This window comes from Poromitra crassiceps (assembly GCF_964638095.1).
Source record: "Poromitra crassiceps genome assembly, chromosome: 17".
Classification (NCBI taxonomy): domain Eukaryota; kingdom Metazoa; phylum Chordata; class Actinopteri; order Beryciformes; family Melamphaidae; genus Poromitra; species Poromitra crassiceps.
Window position 1 is genome coordinate 18,664,625 of NC_139635.1, and position 25,819 is coordinate 18,690,443.

A 25,819-nucleotide genomic window follows, 5' to 3' on the forward strand; every position below is an offset into this window, starting at 1 on the left:
AGTGGAGATATTTACTCTTGAAACAACAACAAGCAAGACAGCAACATAATGACAAGAAGGCTAAAGTGATTATTACTGAGAAGTTGTCCGTGTATCACCGCAGCTCTCTCTCCCCCTCAGGCTCTGATGATGCCAGGTCCTACACATCGGGAGCGTTTTTTTCGTGCGATTAATTCGCACGTCAATAATATTATCCGAACCTATATCAGTCAATGCAACCGTGCATACCAACGGCGAAGTTTCGCCGAGCGTTATTGCGGTGTTTATTTTTTCGAACCACGGTCGATTTTTCAGTAGTTCGCTTCCGACGTTTACACATCTGTGGCTGTGATTGACAGGTGGGTCAAAACTCGCATCGCAATTTCGTGCCATATATTCGCTCTTGATGTGTAAGGACCTGGGTTGAGTTAATCATACATAGCGACTCATTTACACAAACATTTCAGTGAAAATAAAAAGACAAGAGACATATCTTGGCAATTAAATGTATATTTATTACTTTTCACGAATGAATTGTTTGTCACCAGTGCTGCTACATGTGAATCGTCGTCTCTGTCTGTACTGCGGTGCGGTCCAAAACCGGAACTCCAGAGATGCGGAGTGTACCACTTGGTAGTTTCTGGAGGGGGTTTCCGGGGGGTCAGACCAAGTGTGTAAAGTGGCAGGGGTGTTTCATTGTTGATTTATTGAAACGGTAGATTCTGGCACTCAATATTAGGGGTGGGCAATATATCAATTGTATATCAATATTGTGATATGAGACTATATGGTCTTAGATGTTGGATATGGTAAAATATGGTGATGATACGGCATACATGTTGTCTTTCCCTGGCTTTAAAAGCTGCAGTACACTAAGTGAAATGTAGGCTAGTGACATTTTTAAAGTAGAATGTCATAACTCACTCACTTTTTCATGTATGTAAGTCATGGAAATCTATTGGTCAAAATGTGTATGAACCCTGATAGATGGTGCTCTGAGGCCTACCAGTAGGCCACAGCCCAGTGGTTGAGAAACATTAAAATACATAATTTCCCCTCCAATATCAGATGGACTCCTCTACAAAATCACCCAAATCAATCTAGAAGTATTATTTTCTTTAAAATAGAGCTATTCTGGTAATCTGGTGAAAATCTCTATTTTTTCATATCGCAATATATATCGCAGGGGTGGGGAATATCGCAATGTCAGTTTTTTCCAATATCGTGCAGCCCTAGTATACACATATAGACTGTATACACATATAGACTGTATACACATATAGACTGTAGACACATATAGACTGTATACACATATAGACTGTATACACATATAGACTGTATACACATATAGACTGTATACAGATATAGACTGTATAGACATATACACATATAGACTGTATACACATATAGACTGTATACACATATAGACTGTATACACATATACACATATAGACTGTATACACATATAGACTGTATACACATATACACATATAGACTGTATACACATATAGACTGTATACACATATACACATATAGACTGTATACACATATAGACTGTATACACATATACACATATAGACTGTATACACATATAGACTGTATACACATATAGACTGTATACACATATACACATATAGACTGTATACACATATACACATATAGACTGTATACACATATAGACTGTATACACATATACACATATAGACTGTATACACATATACACATATAGACTGTATACACATATAGACTGTATACACATATAGACTGTATACACATATAGACTGTATACACATATACACATATAGACTGTATACACATATACACATATAGACTGTATACACATATACACATATAGACTGTATACACATATAGACTGTATACACATATAGACTGTATACACATATACACATATAGACTGTATACACATATAGACTGTATACACATATACACATATAGACTGTATACACATATAGACTGTATACACATATACACATATAGACTGTATACACATATAGACTGTATACACATATACACATATAGACTGTATACACATATAGACTGTATACACATATAGACTGTATACACATATACACATATAGACTGTATACACATATACACATATAGACTGTATACACATATAGACTGTATACACATATACACATATAGACTGTATACACATATAGACTGTATACACATATAGACTGTATACACATATACACATATAGACTGTATACACATATACACATATAGACTGTATACACATATAGACTGTATACACATATACACATATAGACTGTATACACATATAGACTGTATACACATATAGACTGTATACACATATACACATATAGACTGTATACACATATACACATATAGACTGTATACACATATAGACTGTATACACATATACACATATAGACTGTATAGACATATAGACTGTATACACATATAGACTGTATACACATATACACATATAGACTGTATACACATATAGACTGTATACACATATACACATATAGACTGTATACACATATAGACTGTATACACATATACACATATAGACTGTATACACATATAGACTGTATACACATATAGACTGTATACACATATACACATATAGACTGTATACACATATACACATATAGACTGTATACACATATAGACTGTATACACATATACACATATAGACTGTATACACATATACACATATAGACTGTATACACATATAGACTGTATACACATATACACATATAGACTGTATACACATATAGACTGTATACACATATAGACTGTATACACATATACACATATAGACTGTATACACATATAGACTGTATACACATATACACATATAGACTGTATACACATATAGACTGTAGACACATATAGACTGTATACACATATACACATATAGACTGTATACACATATAGACTGTATACACATATACACATATAGACTGTATACACATATAGACTGTAGACACATATAGACTGTATACACATATACACATATAGACTGTATACACATATACACATATAGACTGTATACACATATAGACTGTATACACATATACACATATAGACTGTATACACATATAGACTGTAGACACATATAGACTGTATACACATATACACATATAGACTGTATACACATATAGACTGTATACACATATACACATATAGACTGTATACACATATAGACTGTAGACACATATAGACTGTATACACATATACACATATAGACTGTATACACATATAGACTGTATACACATATACACATATAGACTGTATACACATATAGACTGTAGACACATATAGACTGTATACACATATACACATATAGACTGTATACACATATAGACTGTATACACATATACACATATAGACTGTATACACATATAGACTGTAGACACATATAGACTGTATACACATATACACATATAGACTGTATACACATATACACATATAGACTGTATACACATATAGACTGTATACACATATACACATATAGACTGTATACACATATAGACTGTATACACATATAGACTGTATACACATATAGACTGTATACACATATAGACTGTATACACATATAGACTGTATACACATATAGACTGTATACACATATAGACTGTATACACATATACACATATAGACTGTATACACATATAGACTGTAGACACATATAGACTGTATACACATATACACATATAGACTGTATACACATATAGACTGTATACACATATACACATATAGACTGTATACACATATAGACTGTAGACACATATAGACTGTATACACATATACACATATAGACTGTATACACATATACACATATAGACTGTATACACATATAGACTGTATACACATATACACATATAGACTGTATACACATATAGACTGTATACACATATAGACTGTATACACATATAGACTGTATACACATATAGACTGTATACACATATAGACTGTATACACATATAGACTGTATACACATATACACATATAGACTGTATACAGATATAGACTGTATAGACATATACACATATAGACTGTATACACATATAGACTGTATACACATATAGACTGTATACACATATAGACTGTATACACATATAGACTGTATACACATATAGACTGTATACACATATAGACTGTATACACATATAGACTGTATACACATATAGACTGTATACACATATAGACTGTATACACATATAGACTGTATACACATATACACATATAGACTGTATACACATATAGACTGTATACACATATACACATATAGACTGTATACACATATAGACTGTAGACACATATAGACTGTATACACATATACACATATAGACTGTATACACATATACACATATAGACTGTATACACATATAGACTGTATACACATATACACATATAGACTGTATACACATATAGACTGTATACACATATAGACTGTATACACATATAGACTGTATACACATATAGACTGTATACACATATAGACTGTATACACATATAGACTGTATACACATATACACATATAGACTGTATACACATATAGACTGTATACACATATAGACTGTATACACATATAGACTGTATACACATATAGACTGTAGACACATATAGACTGTATACACATATAGACTGTATACAGATATAGAACGAAGATATATGAACGAAACGTCTTAATTGAACATCGATGTGATTGATCGTCTCTGCAGATCACCACTGCAGTCAGCAGCGCTTTCCTGATCGTGAAAGTCGTCGTATCGAAGGTAAGAAACAAAAACAAACAAGAAAACAACAAAAAGCTTGAATTTGACTTGAGCAATAATTCACTTTGGTTTTGATCGATGTTTGTATGTTGACACTCCAATCACCTGTAAACATCCAAGAGCTTCTAACAGTCAAGAAGCAACTTCAGCGGTGCAGCTCATTTCACTCTGAGCTGCAGTGTTGTGTATTTATGCTGAACCAAAATATAAACACAGCACTTATTTTTTTATGCGTGGGACAAACACGTCTAAGGGGCCCTTTACACGAGGACAGTTTCTGAAAGAAACGACACAATAGCGTTTCCTTCACACCTTTTCCTTCACACCTTCTCCCTGTTTACATGAGCGCTGTTGAATTTTTAAAACGCCGTAATGTACATGCCAGGTCGCTAGGTGGCAGTGTGATCACCTTATTCTTTGCCCATACAAGGACGCTTACTGCATGACGTAATTTCGCTTTAAATGCGAAGGTAGAGTACACTTTCCGCAGTCATTTAGACTTGCCAAAAAGCTTTTTTCAAGCTAAAAAAAAAACCCAAACTGTTAAAGTTTTAATATTTGTCGGGTGAGAATGTAACATATATGTGACCAGTTTATCAGAATAACGCCTATTGGAAATCTTTAACGAGCAGCGAGGACCGGGAGCGCTGACTGTGATCTGTCACCCTACTGCTACTGGCAGTGAGAAAACACTGTCGACGTGCTTTTGTAACTATAACGTTAAATGCCGACCGGGTACAGCCATCGGCTCCTCGCAGCAGTAACGCTATGAACATGTAACTGAAGTTGGCCGCAGTGTAGCTTAATTCTGAATGTTGCCAAACTTCATTCATACTGATGTTTTATTTGGTTGTCAACTCGCGCACGGCTATGGCGTAATCGCGCGTGTCGCGTGTGCAGGCACGTCAGAGTTTCTGAAATGTGCCGTTCCAAAGTGATTACATGGAGCGCTCAGCCCCGCTCAGTGGGAAGCGTGTCAAACAATTCCACTCTGGAGGGTGGTTTCAAAATGTGTCGTTTCCTAAGCGTGAATTCGCCGCCGCGGTCTAAAAGGGAGGCACTAACGATAAAATAATTCCCCGTTTCCATAGGAAACCGTCCTCGTGTAAAGTGCCCCTAAGACTACGTCTATGGTCTATCTATGCACACAAAGAGCCGCTTACTGTTACTTCTCTCCCATTTTGTTCACAAATGGTTTGAAATCTGTGTTAGTGAGCACATCTCCTTCACGTGTGCCATATCCAGGCTGATTATACAGCATGATTATTGCACAGTAAGACTGTCAAAGAATATTCTATATTCGAATAGATATTCTAATATAAAAATTTAAAGAATATTCAAATATGAAAACAATAATATTCAACATTATTATTATTATTATTATTATTGTTTACATTTACCCAGGTAAAAAACCTGGCCAACAGGGCAACATAAAAAACACATTGTTTGCCTGGTTCTTTAAAAACATTAGAAAAGTGTAGGCTACTACTGACCTAATAAATATGTTGAAATATGTTGAAATAATAAATATTAAGTATAAGTTCGAACGAATATGTTTTCTTTAGAAGGAATATTCGAATATAATTGTTGGGCCAATTTTGACAGCCCTATTGCACAGGTGTGCTTTGGACTGGTCACAATGACTCTGAAACGTGTCGTTGGATGGATCACACAACACAATGGCACACATGTCACAAGTGGAGAGTTGGCATGCTGACGTCTGGAATGTCCACCTGAGATGTTGCCCATGAATTGAATGTTCATGTCACCATAAGCCATCCCCAATGTGTTATGCTGCCCTCAAATGGAACTTCCCAATCGCACGCTCCCTCACAACTTGTGTCGTGTGTCGTGATCAAACTACACATTTTAGAGCGGCCTTTTATTGTGACCAGCCCAAAGCACACCTGTGCAATAATCCTGCCGTTTAATCGGTGATATGCCACACCTGTCACCTGTGACACACCTGTCACCTGTGACACACCTGTCACCTGTGACACACCTGTCACACCTGCCACCTGTCACCTGTGACACACCTGTCACCTGTGACACACCTGTCACCTGTGACACACCTGCCACCTGTCACCTGTGACACACCTGTCACCTGTGACACACCTGTCACCTGTGACACACCTGCCACCTGTCACCTGTGACACACCTGTCACCTGTGACACACCTGTCACCTGTGACACACCTGTCACCTGTGACACACCTGTCACCTGTGACACACCTGTCACACCTGCCACCTGTCAGGAGGATGGATTCATTTGACAAAGCTGAAGTGCTCACTAAAGCTAAGTTCACACTAGGCGCTGCTCCGAGCCCTTGGCGAGCGGTTTTTGGAGCTCGGCGACGGACCCCCACAGACGCCAGCAGGGAGCTCCTCCCCCCAACAGGGAGCTCCTCCCCCCCAACGGGGAGCTCCTCCCCCCAGCACTCGCCGACCAGTCACAGAGGTCCGACGGATATCCCAGCCTGCTGGATATCTGGCCGTGTCGGAGAACAGCTGCAGCCAATGAGAAACGTAAGACACACCAGCAGCTCCCTGAATCATGCATCCAGGAATCCGTCTAAAAGATATTTCCACCGGAGAGACTCCTCTGTAATAATAATAATCCAATCATACATAATTGCTTGAAGGTTTGGTCTCAGGTGTTACTGACGCTGAAGGCCCCTAAAATGTACTTGGACACCCCTATATGCTCTAACCATGCATTTAGACCAGGTCTGGAGGATCCGGTCTTCACAGCCTGGAGGGAGAAAAGCATTGTGTCTCTGAGAGACTTATACACTGATAATTATTTGGTTTCTTTTCAACAATTGCAGCAGGCTTTTCAACTCGCACCATCACATATGTTCCGTTTTTTTACAATTGCGTCACTTCTTAAAGTCGAGCTGAACTCATAAATGACTTTTCTTTTCTTTTAGTTCAAATACCTGGGTATGCAGTGCACCTATTTAATAATGTATGCAAACAAAATCACAAAAGTCTAATTTCTTTAGTTTTTCACACTTTTTCACATCAAAAGTTCATTTTTCAAGATTTCATTGATAACAGTAATGTACAGTTTGCTGACGTCACCTAGTACTATCAAATTTCTACCCCATTTCAGCCAATCATATCACGACATGCAGCTGTCAATCAAATCTTCATTTCAGGATAATTTTCTCTTCCAAATGAAGTAGAAAATGGTGCCTAGTGCCTGTCATCTGGCAGAATTCCTATCCCATAAACTAACTACTAACTTTGTTAATTGTTAGAAACATGAACACAAAACAAAAACTATAATCTCTAAGAATGCAAAGAAATGTAACTGGCTCGTTAAAACGCGCATTCCAGGGATATCGTATTTACAGAAATAGCGTAAAAGGCGCGCGCTTGAGAGCGTTTGAGAGCGTGGTTGTCAGGGGTCTGCCCTCGGAGATTCCAGGCGGGCGGGCGGGCAGCACCCATTCATCGGATTGTCCGCTCCCTCCGCACGAAGCAGGTGGCTGCCTGGTACTCCGCGGATCCCACTTGCGTAGCACGACAACACGCTGAATCCCACTCGATTTGGGGGTGGAACACGCTATGATTGACCAATGCCAAAGCCAGTCAACAGAATTTTCAAATCAAATCATCGACATGATACTATGACCCGCCTCTCAATTTGTCATCTCAGACAAATTATGTTTTCAGTCTGAAACGGACTGCGATGCACGTGACTTTACGGGTTCAGTTTGACTTTAAGGGCTCATGTCCCCCAATATGAGCAGAAACCTAAGCATGCTGCTTTGGATAGTTTTTATGCCTCCGCCGGCGATAGCCGGGCCGGAGGCATTATGGATCCGGGTTGTCCGTACGTCCGTCCGTACGATGTTTGTTAACGCGATATCTGAGGAACGCCTGGACGGAATTTCATCAAATTTGCCTCAAACATCGACTTAGACTCAAGGATGATCTGATTAGATTTTGGTGGTCAAAGGTCAAAGGTCAAGGTCACTGTGACCTCTCGAACGCCATTTTCAAGCTTGTTAACGCGATATCTGAGGAGCGCCTGGACGGAATTTCATCAAATTTGCCTCAAACATCGACTTGGACTCAAGGATGAACTGATTACATTTTGGTGGTCAAAGGTCAAGGTCACTGTGACCTCTCGAACGCCATTTTCAAGCTTGTTAACGCGATATCTCAAGAATGCCTTGACGGAATTTAATCAAACTTGTCTCAAACATCGACTTGGACTCAAGGATGACCTGATTAGATTTTGGTGGTCAAAGGTCAAGGTCACTGTGACCTCTCGAACGCCATTTTCAAGCTTGTTAACGCGATACCTCAGGAATGCCTTGACGGAATTTAATCAAACTTGTCTCAAACATCGACTTGGACTCAAGGATGAACTGATTACATTTTGGTGGTCAAAGATCAAAGGTCAAGGTCACTGTGACCTCTCAAACGCCATTTTCCAGCTTGTTAACGCGATATCTCATGAATACCTTGACGGAATTTCATCAAATTTGCCTCAAACATCTACTTAGACTCAAGGATGAACTGATTACATTTTGGTGGTCAAAAGTCAAAGGTCAAGGTCACTGTGACCTCTCAAATGCCATTTTCAAGCTTGTTAACGTGATATCTCAGGAATGCCTTGACGGAATTTCATCAAACTTGTCTCAAACATCGACTTGGATTCAAGGATGATCTGATTAGATTTTGGTGGTCAAAGGTCAAGGTGGGCTCTCGAACGCCATTTTCAAGCTTGTTAACGCGATATCTCAGGAATGCCTTGACGGAATTTAATCAAACTTGTCTCAAACATCGACTTGGACTCAAGGATGAACTGATTACATTTTGGTGGTCAAAGTTCAAGGTCACTGTGACCTCTCACACACCCAATTTCCAAGCTCTGTAACGCAACATCACAGGAGCGCCTTGACGGAATCTCTTCCAATTTGCCTCAAATGGCGATTTGGACTCCAGAATGAACTAATGGCGGAGGCATAAGTCCGCGTTGCGGTCGTTCTAGTTTGTCTATTAAACCTTTCATTAAAGGCGCAGTGTCTGGTTTCTATGGCAGCTTTCAGAATGTAAACAGCCCATCATCAAATTGGTTTAAGGAGGGCTGGCAGAGAGAACTGGGCACTGAAATGACGGATGAGATGTGGGAAGCCTGTATCGACAATATTCACAGTAGTTCTATAAATGTTAGACACGCTTTGATACAATTCAAAGTAGTGCACAGATTGCACTTTTCTCCCTCTAGGCTGCATAGGATCTTCAAAGATTCCTCACCCCTCTGTGTGAAATGCTTGAAAGATGAGGGAACTCTATCTCATTTATTTATACAATGCCATAAGTTGCAAACTTTTTTTGGGGTAATTTATTTGATTTTCTTTCTAAAGCTTTTGATAAGGAGTTTCCTCCTAACTGCACTGTTTGGTGTAGTTGAGCCGGGCAGGGTGAGAGATAGATATGAGGCCCAGGCCATCTCTCTATCCACTCTGCTAGCCAGAAAACTGCTGCTACAGTCCTGGAAATCTGAGAATTGTCCTACATTTGATATGTGGCTTAAGGAAGTAGGAAATGTGTTGCATCTAGAGAAAATCCCATTTACTATCTCAAACCGAGAAGGGGTATTTCAGAAGATTTGGCAACCCATTGTCAACCTGCTGGGAAAATACAATGTATGAGACCGTGTCTTCCGTCATCTCCATATAACTTACATCCGATATCCTGTACGTAACCTTTTCCTGTGTATCACCACCATTTTGTTTTTATTTTATTTGTATTGTATTGTGTGTTCTGTATTGTATTTTTTTGTGATGTCTTTATTTTCGTATAAAAACTAATAAACAAAGTTATAAAAAAAAAAGAGAGTCTCCTCTGTCCTGTTTATAATTATGATAAGCCTGAATTGTGTTATTTAGCCCGGACTGTGTGCCCTCTGAGCACTGGACAAGTGTTCTGAGGAGCAAAGACAGAGAAGGTCTTTTTGTTGTGAGAGGCGCGTGTGTTTGGAAATAAAGCCGGCTAAAAAGTGAGCAGACCTCGTTCTTCCTTGTTCTTTATATTTTAGTTTATTCTTATTTTTTCGTACTGCTTTTCATTGTATTTTTTTTATATATATGTATTTTCCCCCCAGATTTTCTTATCCCATTTTTTAACCCCCATTAGTGCTAATTTAAATGTATTTATCCTGGTTGCTGCTGGGAGCCAGCCGCTCCTTTTCACCTGACAGGGGAAGCTTCACCGGTAGGACATAGCACGTGGGAGGATCACGCTATTCCAACGAGTTCCCCTCCCTCCGAATAACCAGAGGAGGCACCACTTCAGCAACCAGGATATTGCATGTTTTGTTGAGGGGTTCCTATATGAAGGAAACCCAGAGGGGGCACGGGGAGAACATGCAAACTCCACACAGAGAGGCCCTTTTGACGACCCCACCCGGGCGGCGGGCACTCGAGGACATGCGGACGGACGGGCACGCACTCCTTCAGCGCTCACAGCGTCCCAGGTGGGAATTGGACCCAGGACCGACCTTCTAGCTGTGAGGCGACAGCGCTACCACTGCGCCCCCGTGCCCCTCTTCATTGTATTTTTTATTGTATTTTTATACTGTACAGTGTCCTTGAGTTCGAGAAAGGTGCTTTTTTTAATCAAATTTATTATTATTATTATTATTATTATTATTCCCTGCAAATGAGCGCATTTGTCGTGTGTGTTTTTGTGACAAAACGTGGTTTGGAGACCAGCCAGACTTGTCAGGGACTCCTCCTGGTGTAATGTGTGACCCCCTGTCGCAGCTCAGTCATATAGTGTGAAAACCAGAACGACTCCGAGACTGACGAGGATCTTGTAGTCTGTACGTGCCATTACACAGATTTCAACAAACTTGTGAACAAAATCTGAGAGAAGTTAAGCCATAGAAGTATTTTTCAACGCGTGAAAAATGGGAGCCAAAAAAAACCTGCTGTGTTTACCGTTACATTTTTGTTCAGTACATTATTTTTTAACAGTGTTTAACGGTATTTTCATCTGTTTGTGTGTGTGTGTGTGTCTCTGCGTGTGTGTTTGTGCGTGTGTGTGTGTGTGTGTCTCTGCGTGTGTGGACAGCTGCTGTCTCACGGGGCCTTTGGATACCTGCTGCCCATCATCTCGTTCGTGCTGGCCTGGATCGAGACCTGGCTGCTGGACTTCAAGGTTCTGCCTCAGGAGGCTGAGGACCACAACAGTGAGTCAACACTACTACTACTATTAATACTATTACGATTAGCACCATTAGTACTCCTACTACTACTACTACTATTAGTACTGTTACTTCTACTTCATATCCTGTTCTGCTACCACTTTGCTAACGATCACTCAACCTCACTTTCTGTTTCGCTCTACGGATCAGTCCAGACGCGTTATTTCGAATCGCACATAGGTTACGCAAAAACCACGCCCTGTGCCCGCCTACGCAGCATTCAAGCGCCGGGATTGGCCAGGAGCAAGTCTTTTGTCTTCTTCTTTTGACAGCTGGAATCTCCCACACCACAAATCACTGGGCACGCAGCCCAGCGATTTCATGAACCAACTGAATTGCTCTTGATAGCGGACATTGAAATGAATTATTAGTGTATTAACTCATTCATGGCCAGTTTAGGACTGCCAATATTTAGCACAGGCCAAAGATTTTCATAATTGTTGGTCATCTTTCAAGACCCACAGTAAATTATCTATTAGCACCAGAGTGATTTGCAATACCTCAAAATGAAGATGTACGTCTCTGGGTTCACCAGGAAAAAAAAAGTGAGCTTTTAGCATGTTCTGTACTCTACTTATATCCATTTATATACACCCTGTTTTAGCCCAAAAGGTCTCTCTGAGATGACAAACAGGAGAAAAGGCAATTTCTGTAAAATACACATTCTCAAGCAGAACTCGCTCTCAATTCTTTTATTTTGAACTGTATTGACATCAGACATGTAAATACTATTCGTTATGACACAAATGAAAAAAAATATATATATATATATATACGGTACACATGAAGTGCTTTTTTTTTTACATTCAACAATACAGCAGTGTGAGTGAGTGTGCAGACAGACACACAGACAGACAGACAGACAGACAGACAGACAGACACACCGACAGACAGACAGACAGACAGACAGACAGACAGACAGACAGACAGACACACACACACACACACACACACACACACACACACACGATCCCCCTTCGTTGCATGATTTCTAACCCCACATAGGATAAGCAATAACCACGCCCTGTGGCGCTGGGATTGGCCAGGAGCAACACTGGAGGGCACGCAGCCCAGCGATTTCATGAACCAACTGAATAGCTCTTGAGAAGGACAGCGGGCTGCTGTGACTGCACTGAGGCGGGTGGTCAGAAAGTCAAATAACATTAAAATACATTGTATGCTTTGGTGCGATGTAGGATTTTGTCTTTCAATATCTTCATTGCAGCCTCGCTGCAGCCTCGCTTGGTGTTGTTGCTTCTCACAGGAATGGTGTCCCTGTAACAGAGAGCCCAACATGAGCATGAGCGCCTGGCCAATCCCGGCGCTTGACTGGCGGGCGCAGGGCGTGGTTTTTGCGTAACCTATGTGCAATTAAAAATAACGCGTCTGGACGCCCAGCCGACCGCATCGATTTCCTGGAATTACAACGTAACCGGCCAATCAGGGGGGGGCGAAACAGTAATGGCATCTCCCGAAGCAACGACCGGTGACGTTAACGTTCGTAGAGTAAACAGCCATAAGAGCAGTTATTGCAGAAATCGACTCGCTAACAACGATTCAACGAGAACAACAGTATGCACCTGCGGAGTTCCTCTGCGGAAAAAGACGTTTTCGCCGTTCTTCCGAGTGGATTTGGATTGGATTTGGCTCCACTGATTGGCTGGAGGAGTTGTCTGTCAAGGCAAGTGAGCGAAACAGAATAGGCTCGTTTGAGATGAGCAAATTCTGCGCAGATTCGACCAGCGCCTTGCTTGCCCCGTTGCATGATGGTTAGAAAGTTGTCCGACTTGCTCCGTCCTGCCCGACTGCGTGAGTCACGTGACTCTCGCGAGAGCGAGGCGGGCGCAGATTTGGAGCGAGGCGCCGCAGTTGCTCCCCACCAACTGCGCTGACTGTGGATGACAGAGGATGACGAGAAACGCATCAAGCTGAGCGCCAATTGGTTCAACACAGGTGCATCACAAACCCACAGTGAAGTGTAGAAACTTCAATTTTATATCTATTCCAAGCTGTCACTCCATATTTGACATAAATACCACCTGGAATGCCTAAATTAAAATTAAAATAAGGAATCTGAAGGGCTGTGTTATTTGAGCAGTGAGTGTGGGTGGCGCTAATGCATGTTTTAATTTGTTTACAAACCGCTGTTAAACCAAACTGTAGAAGAAGAAAAGCAGCAGGAAGTGTGCCGTCCGGGGTGTTCGACTTGTTGACGCCTCGCCTGACTGTGCTCACCTGCTCTCGTCTGCTTTCCAGGCGAGGCGGCAGTCATCTCAAACGAGCCTAATGTGAGGTCATGTGATCAGGATGCTTTGCAGCTTGGTTACACGTTTTTGTTTTGTGTCCTACCTGTTCCCACCTCCACGTGCTGCCTTCATGGCCCCTCCGTGTCTTGTTTCAGGGTTCCAGTCCTTCGTGGACGCCGCAGAGCGCGCTCCTCTCATCCACGGCCCCGGCCCCGTGTCTGACGGACAGTTCTACTCTCCACCCGAGTCTGTGGCAGGTCGGCTCCTCAGACCTATCTCTGTTTAACCAGCTACTTCCTACTCCCTCAAACCAGAGGTCTTTAATGTGAGATGGAGATACACCACTGTTAGTAGACTCCACCAATAATAAGAAATGCTACTCTGCCGGTCTCCTAAATGGTCACGTGGTCACGCGCTCCCCTTGAAGTGTTGTGGGAGAGAGCCTGGTGACGCGGGTTTAGTGCCGACCTAGCAAGCTAACTTGAGCTAGAGATCGTGAGTTCTCAAACTCCACACACACACACACACACACACACACACACCAGACATAAACACAAAGCTGCCCCTTGTCAGCTCAATTTAGTTGTAACTAAGATATTCGCTTAAAAAATAATTTTTGCAACCACAGATTTAGCTCCTACATCAACGAACTTCACATGTAGCTTTAGCTAATCGCTCCCTGCCAGTGGTGTAGTTTATTGTTGTGGGTATATTGTAAATTTCAACTTGGGGTGAGATGTGTTTCCACGCGGGGGCGGGGGGGCTATGAGGGGTTTCCAGGGGATCCCCATCAAATTGATGGATTGTTATTATTTCGTTACATATTGATTATCACAAGAAGTTAACACAATTACATATCATTCATTTCATTCACAAGACGTTAGGACAATTAAAGGATGTATAGAATGACTGTTTTGATCAAAGTTTCACAGTTATCTCTCTACCTACAATACAAATAGTCATGGAACTCTGGACAAAATCATCTTCACCTGCATTTATCTACCTGGCATTTGCTAGACAAACTCTCTGAAGTGAAAGTTCTGTCACAAAACTATATTGTTACGTATCTTTGCACATTTTGAAGTGGGTAGACTCGGATCCTGGAGCTTTCCTAGTGGCTATACTGCGTATACCTGCGTGTCACATAGACTACGCCACCTAGTGGCTATGCTGCGTATACCTGCGTGTCACATAGACTACGCCACCTAGTGGCTATGCTGCGTATACCTGCGTGTCACATAGACTACGCCACCTAGTGGCTATGCTGCGTATACCTGCGTGTCACATAGACTACGCCACCTAGTGGCTATGCTGCGTATACCTGCGTGTCACATAGACTACGCCACCTAGTGGCTATGCTGCGTATACCTGCGTGTCACATAGACTACGCCACCTAGTGGCTATGCTGCGTATACCTGCGTGTCACATAGACTACGCCACCTAGTGGCTATGCTGCGTATACCTGCGTGTCACATAGACTACGCCACCTAGTGGCTATGCTGCGTATACCTGCGTGTCACATAGACTACGCCACCTAGTGGCTATGCTGCGTATACCTGCGTGTCACATAGACTACGCCACCTAGTGGCTATGCTGCGTATACCTGCGTGTCACATAGACTACGCCACCTAGTGGCTATGCTGCGTATACCTGCGTGTCACATAGACTACGCCACCTAGTGGCTATGCTGCGTATACCTGCGTGTCACATAGACTACGCCACCTAGTGGCTATGCTGCGTATACCTGCGTGTCACATAGACTACGCCACCGCTCCCTGCTGAGACTGAGACAGGTCTTGAACAAAGTACATTTTCTCCTGATCTGTCTGTCTGAAAAATGACATTTTAGTGTCAGAATGTTCAGAAGATACTGTATGTATTTATGTATGTATGTATGTATGTATGTATGTATGTATGTATGTATGTGGCTTGCGGAAAATGGGCCCAATATTTACTGTGATGACTATGATGGGGGTGAAATAATCTCTCATAATCTGAGATCACGTGCACACAATAAACAGATAACCGAGAATAATCATGTAACTGGCAATAATCTGATTTGCGCACATAGTAAATAGCGGGAACTCACCTCAAAGTGTGCGAGTGGACATTGACCGCATTGAATCAATCTCGGAACCCATCGGTAAAAAAAAAAAAAAATCTCTAACCTCTGGGGGCAGCCCCGTTTCAATGTGGTGCAACAGGAACTCAAGAGGCGCGGTCGGCAGCGGAAGAAAATCCCTTTCCGCTCCCTGCAAGCTCTGCCATTGGCTCCAACCGACCGGCTCCGCCCATTAATGGATTTCTTTTCCGCTCCCTGCGTGTCGCTGTCAAATCCGTCCGCCGCTATGAAACAACAATAACAACTCTAGCTCGTTGCTAGTAGCAAGTAGCAACTTGCTACACGCTGAAAAGGGTAAGCGTCGACTACACACCGGTCACGTTCACTTCTGCCGACAGATTTTCGATGCGAGTCGAAAGTCTGTCTCGAGAGATTAGCAATGAATAAACCTGATGACTCAGCAGAAACCTAGGTGTGTTTATGGGTTTTCTCATAAACCGACAACGGCCTTCATCCAGTAAAGGATGCTGTTTACATGACACTTGAATAATCGGGTAACTCTAGGAATCCGTTAATAATTATTTGTGTGCATGTAAACGCACAATAGACCCAGGACCTGCAGCCATTCTCCTAAGTGGGCGTGGGCGTGGAAAACCGTGGGCAAAACCCCACGTCACACAAATACAGGAAGAAGCCCTGAAGCCTTTCTGTCAGAATGACGCAGAGCAGAGGAATCACCCATACAACTCTTCAAACATGTTTCATTGCATTTTTATTTTTGTTTCAAGGATGTTGGTTGTTAGGTTAGGCAAGTAAAAGAAACTGGTTAAGGTTAGGTTTAAGGTTTTCTTATTTAACCACGATCTATCCCTAACCATATATATTGTTGTACTTGCCTAACCCTAATAACGAATCTTTGGAATGTAATTTTGACGTTTTCAAAGAAGAAAATTCTTGTTAAAACTGTGTGTGGTTTGACCGGGAATCGAACCCCAGTCCTCAGATGGGAAGGCAAGCAGCACCTTGCCCATTAAGCCAGAAGCCCAAGCACAACCGGAGCTGAACACACAACCAACATCCTTAAAACAAAAACAAAAAGGCAATGAAAAACATGTTTGAAGAGTTGTATGAAGATTCCTCTGTTCTGCATTAGAGATGTAACGGTATGAAAATTTCACATCATGATTATCATGACCAAAATTATCACGGTTATCGTATTACCACGGTATTCGTAAAGAATTGATGAAAATGTAAAGTACTGAGAGACTCACTGAAATAATTTTACGACGTTTTATATTGAAAACTCAGACCCAAAAAGGATCAATACACTCACTGAAATCATTTCTCCAAGGCTGCACGTTTGCATCTGGGAGACTGTTGCCAACTTTGGTTGATGATGGACAGTATTTACCATGTTTTTCAAAGCATTGTAATCACGGTACCATGGTTTTAGAGATAATGAAACTTTGACACGGTACGGTTATCGTAAGGAATTTTATCACGGTTATCATTAAAACCGGTTATCGTTACATCCCTATTCTGCATCATGGCTTTCTGACTGAAAGGCTTCAGGGCTAACTTCTCCCATGTGCAAGATGCGGCGTCTTGCTTCGATATCCCACCGTCTCTTCTCAAACCCATCTCTGTTTAACCAGCTACTTCCTACTGCAAAATAAAACAACACGCATAACGCACACGAGCATAAATACAATCAAACTATCAACATCAGGTTAAATATTTCAAAAACATACTGTATTTCACCTGATATTGAGTTTTTATGCCTCCGCCGGCGATAGCCAGTCCGAAGGCATTATGGATTCGGCTTGTCCGTCCGTCCATCCGTACGGGCCGTACCTATGTCCGATGTTCATCAGCGCGATATCTGAGGAACGCCTTGACGCAGTTTCATGAAATTTGTCTCAAACGTCGACTTGGACTCGAGGATGAACTGATTAGATTTTGGTGGTCAAAGTTCAAGGTCACTGTGACCTCATGAACGCCATTCCCAAGTTCGTTAAGGCGATATCTCAGGAACGGCTTGATGGAATTTCTTTGCATTTGCCTCAAACGTCCACTTGGACTCGAGGATGAACTGATTAGATTTTGGTGGTCAAAGTTCAAGGTCACTGTGACCTCTCGACCGCTCATTTCATGCTTGTTAACGCGATATCTCAGGAACGCCTTGATGGAATTTCATCCAATTTTCTTCAAATGTTCACTTGGACTCCAGGATGAACTGATTAGATTTTGGTGGTTAAAGGTCAAAGTTCAAGATCACGGTGACCTCACGAACCCCATTCCCAAGCTCTTTAATGCGATATCTCAGGAATGCCTTGATGGAATTTCTTCCAATTTGGCTCAAACGTCGACTTAAACTCAAGGATGCACTAATTAGATGTTGGTGGTCAAAGGAGAAAGGTTAAGGTCACTGTGACCTCACTAACGCCATTTTCAAACTTGTTAACGAGATATCCCAAGAACCTTGACGGAATTTCTTCCAATTTGCCTCAAACGTCCACTTGGACTCAAGGATGAACTGATTACATTTTGGTGGTCAAAGGTCAAGGTCACTGTGATCTCACGAACACCATTTTCAGCTTGGCAACGCCATATCTCAGTAACACCTTGACGAAATTTCTTCTCATTTGGCTCAAACCTCAGAGTCTGGACAGACATGCATGTCGACTGCTCACTGGTTGGCGGAGGCATATATCCGCGGTGCGGTCGTTCTAGTCTGGTTTTGTTGGTTTCTTATTTTCACGTTGATTTCTGTTTTTCTTCCATTTTCAGACTCAGATGAGGAACTTGACGATAAACACGATCCAGAAAAAGGGTTGATCTAACAGGTATTTATTTAACTGATATATCAAATGTGTATGAATGTTATATTAACTGTAAACTGCTTTAAAATGCTGCTTGATGAGTGGTAAAGACAATAAATGTGTGTAAAGAAAATTACAGTATTTTATATTGCATGCCTTGCAATCCAAACCAATGTTGTTATTGTAAGCTTGTCTAGAATAGAAAGATGTGGCATATATATATATATATGCCCGTATATATATACGGGCTTGTGCCCGTATATATATATATATATATATATATATATATATATATATATATATATATATATATATATATACTGTATATATATATATATATATATATATATATATATATATATATATATATATATACGGGCACAAGCGCATGCCTGTTGTAAAAATAGGCGTGACGCATGCCAAAGCAGGCGTTTCAGCGCTAAAATGTGGGGATAGATGGCATTATCCTATCGTTACTTTGCGCTAAGAGCTTTGAAAAGCACCTCTTAGCTGCGCTCCAGGCGCTAAAACACTTGCTGCGCTTGATCGCACCATAATCTCCGCGCTGTGCAGCCCAGAAACGTCATTACACACGGACGTGCCACCCCAGGACATCAAATTCTGGTGCTAAAATTGGGTAACCAGCAGATTATTCGGTGAGGCAATCAACTATAATTCACTGAGAAACTTTTATCACATCGCAAGGAGGGGTTATGGTAAATTAATTTAGAAAACTTAGCCTTCTTGCAATAGCTATTCACCTACTGCTATCCCATAACCCGGAGGGTCGTTGGCACCACAGTCGATCTGTCACAAGCTCTCTCCATCTCTCTTTGTCCTCGGCACAAGTGAGTCCACTCTATTACGCATGGAGAGAATTACAGCATATTGCATGCCTCGCGCAAACAGCGATCGCGAGACGGGAATGTGATGAATGTGAATAATGTGAATAATTCTGGTAGTTAAGACCGCCCAAATCCCGTTTGCGCAGGCATTTTGGGGGTGCAGATGATTTTGGCACGGCTCTAATTTGCGCCTGCGACACGTGCCGTCAACGTTTCCGCATCCCCACCGAGAATTGCATCCCCAACATATTGTTTTGGGCTGTTTTAACTTAGAAATCAGGGAGGTCACGTCTACCCAGACAATGATATCACTTTTAAACAGTTACATTTCTGTATAAATATTACGATATGCTCCCGTGAGGTGGGGATGCAAAACTCTGCATAACACCTGGACAAATGTGCAAGGCAGACCGGTATCTTCCCTGCCTTAAGGCACGCGCAAACAGGGGATATCGCCTGTACGAAGATAGGGCCCCTGATCTTTATTATGCTCAGAGAAGATCCATTTAACACATTCATATATATATATATATATATATAATTATATATAATATAATTATGCCTGTTAACTTGAGACTATTATCAGTTCTTACCATTTTACAGACTGTTGAAAACAGAGCCTAGGCAAATATGTTTGACATGACAAAGAACAGGCTGCAAAAACTATAAAGCATGGGTATATTTTTCATCTGTATTCATAGTGAAGATTTTCCCTGTGAAGATAATACAACCACTGACAGATTTTTTCCCCCTTGATCTTGTTAAAAAAAATGCTTTGTTGTTCAATCTAATTCTAACTTTGCCAAACATATATTTCACATCATTTAATATTTCTTCTTTTGTCTCCTAAGGATCTTCGGCCTTAGAAATTCTCCGCCTGACCCCCGGTGCTTTCATGAAGGAAAACTCTGCCTTACGTATTCTGCCATCTGATCTTTATTTTGCTCAGAGAAGCTCCATTTAACACATATCCATAGCCAGCTATCACTTCACTGACACTGGACTTGCACAGATATAGCGGTGTTGAAAAAGTGCCACATATTAGCCTTTACTGAACTCTTGGCCTTTGAGTGGAAAATGCATATTAATGGGGGCTTCTACGCAAAATTCCACATTGTGTCGGAAGAATTGGGTTTCCAGATGGATGGATGGATTGGGAGGAAGAATTCCATTGACTACATCAGAAATGGATCAATAAATATCAGGAAGTGGTAAAAGTCTTCCCCAGGTATCAGGCTCTAATTCATATTCCTCCACTCGGCATGTCATACAAGAAGATTTTAACCCCGTGCTGACATCTTTTCCATGTTGACGTTTTTTTTTCTTTTCTTTTTTTAAATTCGCCGCTCACTCTCGCATGCTTGTGATTTAAATACCTGGCAAAGGGGGGGGGTGGCGATCAGCTCGCTCCATGGACTTTGTATGAAAAGACACTGAAAGGATGGCTTTTGGCCAGTTATTAAATATTGATCATTTTTGTAGCAGATGTGTTCAGAAAATGGCACTTGGGCTGCTTGATTGAATCTCAAGTACACTCAGGGCTCCTACGCATGGAGGAGAAAACACGTTTCTTGACCGCTTCCAGGTCTTTAAAAGTATGGAAAGATAAAAGTAGAAAAGAAATGAGCCACCCCACTGGAAATCTCTCGCTCCTATAAAGAGTGTGGAGTATTATCTGATATACTCTGCCTATAAAGAGTGTGGAGTATTATCTGATATACTCTGCCTATAAAGAGTGTGGAGTATTATCTGATATACTCTGTCTATACAGATGTAAAGAGTGTGTGGAGTATTATCTGATATACTCGGTCTATAAACATGTAAAGAGTGTGTGGAGTATTATCTGATATACTCTGTCTATACAGATGTAAAGAGTGTGTGGAGTATTATCTGATATACTCGGTCTATAAACATGTAAAGAGTGTGTGGAGTATTATCTGATATACTCGGCCTGTAAAGAGTCTGGAGTATTATCTGATATACTCGGCCTGTAAATAGTCTGGAGTATTATCTGATATACTCAGCCTATAAAGAGTCTGGAGTATGTGCATCCTGGTGGCTCACCTGGTAGCACGCGTACCACGGAGGCTCGCTCCTTCGCGCGGCCGACCCGGGTTCGAATCCGACCCGCGGTCCTTGTCATCCCCTCTCTCTCCACATGTCCTGTCTACCTACTGTCCTATCGAATAAAGGCAAAATGCCCCCCCCCCCCAAAAAAAAAAGAGTCTGCAGTATTATCTGATATACTCAGCCTATAAAGATGCAAAGAGTGTGGAGTATTATCTGATATACTCGGTCTATAAAGATGCAAAGAGTCTGGAGTATTATCTGATATACTCTGCCTCTAAAGAGTCTGGAGTATTATCTGATATACTCAGCCTTGAGTATTATCTGATATACTCGGCCTGTAAAGAGTATTGAGTATTATCTGATATACTCTGCCTATAAAGATGTAAAAGCAATGAGCCCTAAAACCTTGGCGTGTGAAAAGTAACATGTGTAGGAGCCCTGTTCACTGTGACCTGTAAAGCGCTTTGAAATGCTGCAGAAAACACCTGTGTGCAGTATCTTAATGCATGACCCGCAAGCCCCATGATTTAACGGTTTTTATGCTTGTCTGTAAAATAGAATCATTAAAATGTGAAATCCGAGCGAGTGTGGTCGGTCGCCTGTTTTCCTCGACGGGTATGTTGCAAGTTCATGGCAGTTCACACACTGTGTTTGAAAACTCCACTCAAAGTAGAACAAGACAGGTTTCAGGAGCATAATATTAGTGTGTTAACCAACCAGCTTTTGGACGACCGTTCTTGTGTAAGAGGTAGCCATTTCTATTTTCTCTTCCGTTTTTCACCACTGACTTTTATGTTCGTTTGATGGGGGGCACTGTCAACTTTCTTAAGGGATTCAGAGGTTTTTTAATAGGGTATGATGTAGTTTAGGTGTGTGTGTGTTTTGGTTTTTGAAGTTGATTGTCTGATCCACACTCCGGAGCAGAAGGTGGCGGTAATTCACCAATAAGCTGGATGCGCCATAAAACAAACAGCCCAGGACCACGTGCGGGAACCCCAACTTGATTCTCCCTACTTAGACTTCCACCACTTATATAGCTTCAGACTGATGTCACTAATGGCATCATCACTGAAGTTACTTACAGTATGCCCTCAGCCATAAAGGATGACATCACTGATGACATCATCACTGATGACCGTTATCCATTCCTGAATGACTGAATGAATGCATGACTCACCCCAACAAGCCTTCTCTTGACCACACGCCTCACACCTTTAAATTTGTGGTAATTAAGCACAATGTTTCTCTCTCTCGCTCTCTCTCTGTCTGTCTGTCTCTCACACACAGGCAATGTTGCCGCTTTAAAAAATATATAATCTTTACCATTAAAAAATATTTTCTGGGACTTTTTGACTCCCCACACACACACACCAGATTAATATTGATTTACAGATGGATGTAACGTTTTTGAATAATAATAATACCAATAATACTACTATAGGCTAGTACTACTACTACTAATAATAATCAATAATAATACTAGGCTACTACTGATAATAATAATAAACTCATTGTTATTGTTTTATCATTATTGTTAGTATTATTAATCAGAGTAATCATTGCAATTATTATTCGTTTTTTAGTGCTATTATTATTATAATGGCCTGCCCCCCCCCCCCCCCCCCCGCACTAAATCCAAAGAAGAAAAAATCCTCACCATTGTAAATGGTAAATGTCACTGTCTGGCTGAATATGATCATAAAATGCCCTCCCCAGTCACATCTGACAGGCCAAAACTCAATTGTCTTTCATACTCCTGTCATCTTTTCCACCCCCCCAAAAAACCCTCAAAACGCACCTTGTTCAAATTGCCCAACAACAGAAACACAGCAGCAGTGGCGGTGCCTTGGTGGTACACTGTGTATGCCAGCTGCCTACTGAGGTACAGCTCGTGAGTTCAAGCCCCGGTTGTGCACATGTCCTTAGATAGCAAAAAGGTTTGTGTTTAAATAAAAGTGGCAATAGGCATACTGCAACAGCCCATTTTTTGTTTTTATTACACTTCTAATTACGGTAATTGTAATTCATTAAATGTTCAGGGACTTTCTGAACTGTTAAACTGCACAAGTTGCAACATGGACTTAGACTCTTTAGATCAGCTTACTAGGTTAACTAGAAGCTCAATTATATTACAGCCATTTCTGCTGATTAATTGCTCAAATTGCCCAACAAAGGAGAAACACAGCAGCAGTGGTGATGCCTTGGTGGTACACTGTGTATGCCAGCTGCCAGTGCCTACTGAGGTCAGGTTTGTGCACCTTCCCCACCATATCCAACAGCACTGTGTCTACGGTGGAATCCTGTACACACACCTGTACATATACGTATTTAAAATAGACACTTTTCACCACACTTCATTGTATAGTAGTTACTGCAAAATGTAAATGTTTAAATGTACCCGTGCCTGGTTTTAACTTGTAGCCTACATACCTTTTTCTGTGTGTGAGTAATAAGTACTTTGAGAGCAATGCAAAAAAATATATGTATATATATTTTTATATATATATATATATATATATCTTATATATATATATTTATATATATAAATTCCTTGTATATACATACTTGGCCAATGAAGCTGCATCTGATAACACACAATAGAAAACTCACAAGAGAAATTATTTTTGGAATGTACTTTTGGAGGAGCCTTTCTCACAGTACTGTGCACCACCACCAGAGGGCAGCATGGTGTAAACGAAATCAATCACAATCACAGAATTAAATCACCCAAACCAGCTGCAGCTTCAGTAATACGGTTTTATTATTTTTCACATTTTTATTGACAGAAGTCAAGTATTCAAGGCATTTGTAAACAGTGTCCACAAATAATCTACATGTTGCTTCTCATCAGTGTGGCATTTCAACCAGTCAGAAACACTGTCTGTCCTTCTGAAATAAATACAATACTGATAAAAAAAAAAAAAAAAGTCAACTCAAATACTCGAATCTACATCTGCCTGAAGGAGCTTCTACTGAGAGCAGCGAGCATGTGTGTGTGTGTGTGTGTAGTCACAGAGGAGGACTTAGGAAAAACAAGAAGGATGAAATCCAAACGCAGTAGCCTCAAATGAAAGAGTAAACTCCTGGAATCGGTGGCTGCAGGTGAGACATGAACAGATTCACAGAAACCCAGAACATGGTCTGACACCACTCGCTGCCTCCAAAACACGCTTTGCTGCTGTTCCAGGGGTGTCCACACTATTTTTTTGAATGGGGGCCGGATTAGATCATGTGAAAATACCGGGGGGGGGGGGGGGGGTGTGGCTTGGCAGCGGCTTCTCGAATCATATGGATTATTTAAAAAAATATATAGATCACATCATTGTAAATCTAAGGATTTTGTTTACCATCTGAAAACATTAGATCTGCCTGTATTGTTCCTACTTGGTGTTTGTCTACAAACGGTATGATCGTGCTGTCATCGCTAGGTGAATGGGGGGAAAAATGCAAATTGAACCTGCTTGATTAACTGATACTGTGTGGAGGGCCACATATAGAATATTTTGAGAGACAAGCCGAGGGCCACTTACAATGGGCCCCCGGGCTTTGGACTCGCATGTAAAACAGTTATTTATGAGGCGGCTTAAAGGAAGACGGCGGCATTTTGGGAGATTCGCTTATTTGCCATCTTCCCGATAGTGCGACTAGAAGACGGATGCCCATTCTCTTCTCTGTAAGTGTAGTCTAAAAATAGTGAGCGCTAGTTAGCTTAGCACAATGAATGGTAGTCAGTGGTACTGGATAGCCTACCCCCGTTAACACGAGCAAAATAAAAAATAAAAACATAAAATGCT

At 41.2% G+C, this 25,819-nt stretch overlaps 1 protein-coding gene across 1 annotated transcript in view; it reads left to right on the plus strand.

The window, feature by feature from the left end:
- LOC310791749 (STARD3 N-terminal-like protein) overlaps positions 1–22,606 on the plus strand; it is a 47,437-nt gene extending 24,831 nt beyond the window's left edge. The window contains exons 5-9 of the mRNA XM_083653407.1: positions 4,701–4,754; positions 11,848–11,965; positions 14,382–14,483; positions 19,079–19,134; positions 20,807–22,606. Of these exons, the coding sequence (XP_083509533.1) occupies positions 4,701–4,754; positions 11,848–11,965; positions 14,382–14,483; positions 19,079–19,131 (327 nt within the window). The 3' untranslated portion in view covers positions 19,132–19,134; positions 20,807–22,606. The remainder of the gene's footprint in view (positions 1–4,700; positions 4,755–11,847; positions 11,966–14,381; positions 14,484–19,078; positions 19,135–20,806) is intronic.
- Positions 22,607–25,819: the final 3,213 nt, after the last annotated feature.